A 6,027-nucleotide genomic window follows, 5' to 3' on the forward strand; every position below is an offset into this window, starting at 1 on the left:
AATAAAATTTTTAATGTGTTTAAATTAAATCAAACGTTTAAATCAAATGTTTAGATAAAATATTAAAACATGTTTAATATTATCAAACGTGTTCATATTATCAAATTAAACACATTTTATATTATCAAATGTTTAAGTAAAATATATTCTGGTTTCTAATATAAAAAACCATCAATTGAACAATCACTAATTGCATTCTTAAATAAGTTTTTAAAACCATTTTATTCAACATACAGATACAAAACTTTAGCACAATTACACTCTTTTACCTAGCGCCCGCGCATTGCGCGGGACACCTCCCTAGTATTATAATATGTTGCCAGCCGGTATTAATATTCAGAATAAAGAAAGTGAAAATCTCGCGTGATATTTTCTGCCCAAGTATCGCGAAGCTAGAAAGGGAGAGCATCAGAGCAAGACACTGATCCTGAGGCAGGTTCTCGATTGACAATGGCGGACGAAGACTTTGAGATGGACGGAGGGTTCGTCGATTTTGCCTCACTTTGGAGCTTTTATTGTCTTACACAGTCTTATTGTTTACTTTTTTTCTGGACATTTTCTTCTTCTTGTTTGAATTCCCGTTTGATTTGTCAAATTTTGGTAGATAACCACGATGGTGCTTTTAGCCTTTTTTTGGCTCGGCCTTGAACTCTTTTGTATCTTTTTTTCCTTGTATGCATCGATGACAGTTTTTTGTTCTTGGGTTTAAATCATGGTTTTCCTGAATAACATGTTATTGGGTTTAGGGTTTCTGAATTAGGTTTAAGTATAGAAGGAATTTGCCTCTCGTTAATGGATTTTTTTACTTGTATTTATTGGGGATACTAAGGCAAAACAAGGTAGATTAGGTAACGAATTACACACGTCCAGGAGAAATTGAGCCCTAGGGGTGGTTCACTGATTCCAATATTGATCCTCCTTGTCCCGCCATTTGGCTGAGGTATCCATCTCCCAGGTCCCAATTTCGGGGTTTATCTGTACACTCCCTCGAGCATATCCAATTACCAAGGTATTGAGGTTGGATAGAGATCATTCTTCTCAAAGACCTAAATTTTGTGTGGAAAGTATGGAAGTATGGTTTTAAAAGCCCTTATATGTTTTGGGAATCATGTTTTTGAGTATTATTGACACCAGAATTTTCGCTTGGGGTTCCTGGACAACACATGGTACAGGGGGATGTGCGCCAAAAGGTTTTGCGGTTGTACCCTTTTTGTTTGTTTGCCTGGAGGGATTCTGCTAAACCTTTACTCTGAAAAGGGGTGATTTTCTGTAATCTCATGAATTTATCATGGATGGGAGAGTAATTTTGGACTTTCTTAAATATATTCCAATTGTTGAATGGTAATAAAAGTATTTGCCTTAAGTTTTGCCTTTCAATTTATCAGATTCAATTAGTGATAAAGAGAGCTTCCTGAGTTGTTGTGTTTGGCCATATTTTTTCTCACTTACCATATATGCAATGTGGTTCAGTATTCTGTTGATACTCAACGATTCTGGTTTGCTGTGGTCATCATCGCCATATCCATTTTTAATATTTGCCTTTGCCCCCAATATTTCTCCTCTAGTAGCTTTTGTAGCTAATTAAGTGATTCTGAAAACAAACTTAATATTTCCTTTGCAACCTTATTGACAAAACCTTTACATGCTCAGGTATGAGGAGGAACCATTGGACCCTGAGCCAGAGGTAAGGTTTTGGCATATTTGATAGCTGTTATGGTAATCACTATGTCAACACCTAGAGTAGCTTATTGACTTTTTATTGGTTCATTTGGCAGGAAGGGGCTGAGTTGGAAGAAGAAAATAATAATGAAGAAGGCCCTGATCCAGTTCTTGGTGAAAATGAAGAAAAGCAAGATGTGCCAGTTGAACGCCCTCGGAAAACTTCCAAGTATATGACGAAATATGAACGTGCTAGGATTTTGGGAACTCGTGCTCTGCAAATCAGGTTACATTTGCTTTTGAATTTTTTTTACTTGAATATTATTCTTAATAGATTCTGGTAAAATGCCGAGTGTTATTAAATTTTATGTGGTTCTCTGGTTGAATAGCATGAATGCTCCTGTCATGGTTGAGCTGGAGGGTGAAACTGATCCACTTGAGGTAAACCTCATAACGAGCATGTCTGATTGGAGAATTATATTAATATATTTTTTTTACCCTTTTCTTATTGTTTTGTTTACTGTATACACCATTCTCTCTGCTTCATTGCTTGTCGTTATCCCCCTATAAGGCTGATAGTGCTTAAACTGTTCCTTAGCTAGCACTTTGCATCAAATTTAACTGTAAGGGGAAAACTATTTCTTATGAAAGGAAACAAGTTCTGTTTATCCCGGAGAAGAGAAGAAGCTGTCCCTTCCAAAACGTCTGACAGATTTGATTGACAAGAGGATAGTAAATATTTATTTTCTGATACTTGTCTGGCAGAGAACAATAGCAAAGTACTCTGTCCTGTGGATGTTGTATGTCATGTAGAGAAACTTTTTTAAGCTATTGATGTGTCTATGATAGGCCCAAAACTTGAGTTTTCTTTGGGTTTTTTCCTTGACAAATGAGGGGTATATCATTTTTTCGTTGTTTTTTCCTTTGTGTTGTTAAACTTTGAATAAAACCAGATGACAGTAGTTGGTGGTTGCCTACCTCTTTATCTTTATTCAGAAGGCTTCTGATATAATTTTATGGTGTTGAAGTTAGGAGTTTCTTGAACAAATGTAGAGACTGGTCATGGATGAGTCGTACACTTTGATGAGTTTATGTTTCAAATGTTATTATATTGACCTATGAATAAAATGACACCAGTGAAAACACACTTACTCTATCACCCTCCTTTCTTAGCCTTCTACCTTTGTCTATATGTCTCCTCCCTCTCGCCTTTCCTTCTCTCTCCTTCTGCAGCTCCCTCCTCCCATATTTCCTATGCACTTACACTTCCACCTCTGCTCCCGTTTCTCTTTGAAGAAATAGAAGATCCGACTTACAACCCAAACGTTCCTGGTGAGTCCAAGAAGTAGGCAGCTGCAAGGCTGAAGGGGTGATGTGGGGATGGTGGGAGTGGTTAATCAGGTCTTGGCAAGTCACTGAGTTTTGTGGCTGCCATGGATGTGGTGAATTGGAGACCAAGGGTTTTTTTAGCAGTGTGACTTGAGAGAAGTGATGGCAGTGGTGGTACCACAGCAGAAGTTAGGGATTGTTAGGTTGGTGTGTGAGAGGGTAGGATGGCTTTGGTAATGGGGTATGAGGTGGAGGAGGGTAAGTTGTCAGCAAAGGTATGTGCAATATCCTAGTCCTTCTGTTGCACTTTGATTCCTCCCCACCCCCTAAAAAACGTGTGTTTTCAGGACTGGCTACAAAAAGCAAAAGTGTTATCATTCTGGCATATTTTTATTTATTTATTTTTCAAATCAATCGAGTCAGGCAATGCTATATATGTCTTAAAAATGGAACTTGGCTTGGCTTGCCGGCAGGTGGACCTCCTGCTGTTTACTACTGTGTCATGTGATTGGTACTATGGGGAGTATAGATCTTATCCTCTCTCTCTTCCATGGGTGACTTTCCACCTTTAGTCTGGAACTTGTAGCATTAGTGGTTTTTCTTTCAATGGTCGTTGAAAGATTTTTGTAGCTTGATTGTGGATAATTTTGTTAGAATCGTGTTTTAGATAATTGCCCCTCCCCCTGGGGGGCCCTCGCATTGAGTAATTCAATCATTTTCATGACCTTGTTTTCTGTGTTGCCGCTTATTTTAGATTGCAATGAAGGAGCTTAGAGAGAGGAAGATACCCTTCACTATCCGCCGTTACCTTCCGGATGGAAGGTAGGATACTGCCTATGTTATATGTGTACCATTCTCTTATTCATAAGGTACTGGGTTGCTCCATTTGCTTCCCTCTTTTACTCTGTTTAAGAACTATTTTCATGTATTTGTTTCAGTTATGAGGATTGGGGAGTCAATGAATTGATCGTGGAGGACTCGTGGAAAAGACAAGTGGGAGGTGATTGAGAACTTGCAAAATCTAGTAAATGGTTATTTTGAGGGCGGTACCTGTCATCAAAAGCAGAATGCTTAGAGTATTTGAAACTGTTCTAGCTGATGATATGGTAGATTTGTCACAGACTTTTAGTTGTATGTATTGTGGTGATATTGAGTAACAAAATTAAGTTCTTCTTGAACAGTTGCCAGAATAAAAAACAGATTGCATCTCGTCAATCTCTTTAGTACTTGACTCTATTGTGTGTTTTTATTTTAGTATCTATACGTGGGTTGTATACGTAGCCACGCTGCAGTTGTATGTGTAGTATATTGATAGTGATGGTTGACCCATTTTCTTGCTGTTTTACCAAATTTGAAATGGCATGCTCGCCGACCAAAGTTTATAGATGGTGGTGGCGCAGATTTGGTGGTTTTTGATGGTTTGTATTCTTGCTCGAATTTTCACCTTTTAGTTGAAATCATCTGGGGTATCTTTGCTTGCATGGCCATCAATATGGACCACCATGGGGAGCTCAAGCACATGGCGTTTCCAATTCTTGCCGGTAAAAGTGTATCTACATGGCTGTTGTCCCGAGTGTTTCGTCTTTCCTTACGGGCGATGGCTGTTGCGCAGAGCGTTCGGTCTCTCTTTCTGAGCTGCTGTGGTGAGTGATGGGAAAACGGAAAACTTGGTGGGTACAAGTTCTTGCTAGTACGTCAAACAAAGGTAGTGGTATTTTCAGATCCAGAGGAGATGGTGGAATATTGGGTGTATGAGTTGGGGTATGGTTTTTCTTGGAGTCGTATTAAAGCAATTTTGCTGCGTTTATTGTGAGTGGTGAAATCTACTGTGAGGATCAAGTCCTTGCATCCCAGTGGACCTCTGAATTGTCGTTGCCAAGTTCATCTATGGACTCCAGAGCTGGGAGGACCTGTCTACAGCTTATTTAGGCCTTTGTCGTGTCCTTCGCAAATTGTTCCCGAGTTCCAAACTCATGTCGAGTCAATTTTCCCTCTAATCACTTGGCAGGTTGTGTCGGTCCGAACGCCTTCTGATCCGGGTTTTTACATTGGCGTAAATTTTAGTTAAAGGTTTGTTTTGTAATTAATTGCTAATACTGTATACTGTTGGTGTAGGATATATCAATTTTTAATCTTTTTGACTCGCATTTTTCAGGGTTGCAGGTATTTCTACAAACTGAATCCAATCGCTATAGCAATAGAATTGCAGACAAATTAGAGAAATCACTAAGGGACTAAGGCACAAAATCACTAATGTATGATTGTTGGATTTTTACTTGGCTGTCTTTGAGAGAAAAAGGCACTAAGGGAGCACTGCACAGCAGCGGGAGGGTTGTCCACTATGTTTTCAGAACCGGACCGGATATAGACTAGATCGAGCTCAGGGGTCAGGGGTCAATGGATTCAACCGGATTCGATAGGGGTTGAACCGGATGACGTCATAAATAAAATTTATTTAAAAATTAAAATATTATATGTAAAATACTTAATAACATGTTAATATTAATAAAGGTATATTCATATATATTTGATGTTTCAAATATATTTAATAAGAAAATACAAATAAATTAAAGCAATCAAGTAGCAATTTATATTATTGAATAAGCATTAACAAGTTTAGAATTAAAATTATGGACTTAATTGAAAAATAACACCAAACTTTAAGACAATATTTATAAAGTATGAAATATTTGAGGTATGTTAATAATTTTTAACAACTTAAGGATCAAAACATCATATTAAAAATATTTTGCCCTTTCAAAAAAAGTAAAAAAAAAAAAAGAAAAAAGAAAAAAAAGAGACCGGGTTCATTTTTCCTGTCAAACTCGGGTTTTGACCTGGTTTGACTGAGTTTTTGATTTCCCGGTTTTTAGGATTAACTCGGACCGGCCAACTGGCCGATTCCCGATTCGATCGGTCGAACCGACCGGTCCGATCCAAGTTTAAAAACAGAGGTTGTCCACGGGAATGATTTCGCTCTTGGTTGTTTTTAGCATAGTTATTAAATCTGGTTGGGGGAGGACTCGTTCAAAGAGGTAG

At 38.1% G+C, this 6,027-nt stretch overlaps 1 protein-coding gene across 1 annotated transcript; it reads left to right on the top strand.

Annotated features, from left to right (window-relative positions):
- The first annotated feature begins 327 nt into the window (after nt 1-327).
- LOC113762522 (DNA-directed RNA polymerases II, IV and V subunit 6A) lies at nt 328-4,374 on the top strand. The gene is made up of 6 exons (XM_027306008.1): nt 328-482; nt 1,651-1,684; nt 1,776-1,945; nt 2,049-2,100; nt 3,743-3,810; nt 3,927-4,374. Exons 1-6 carry the CDS (start codon nt 451-453, stop codon nt 3,994-3,996), a joined length of 426 nt encoding a protein of 141 aa, XP_027161809.1. The 5' UTR covers nt 328-450; the 3' UTR covers nt 3,997-4,374.
- Nucleotides 4,375-6,027: the final 1,653 nt, after the last annotated feature.

The sequence above is a fragment of the Coffea eugenioides genome, chromosome 2 (genome assembly GCF_003713205.1).
Source record: "Coffea eugenioides isolate CCC68of chromosome 2, Ceug_1.0, whole genome shotgun sequence".
Classification (NCBI taxonomy): domain Eukaryota; kingdom Viridiplantae; phylum Streptophyta; class Magnoliopsida; order Gentianales; family Rubiaceae; genus Coffea; species Coffea eugenioides.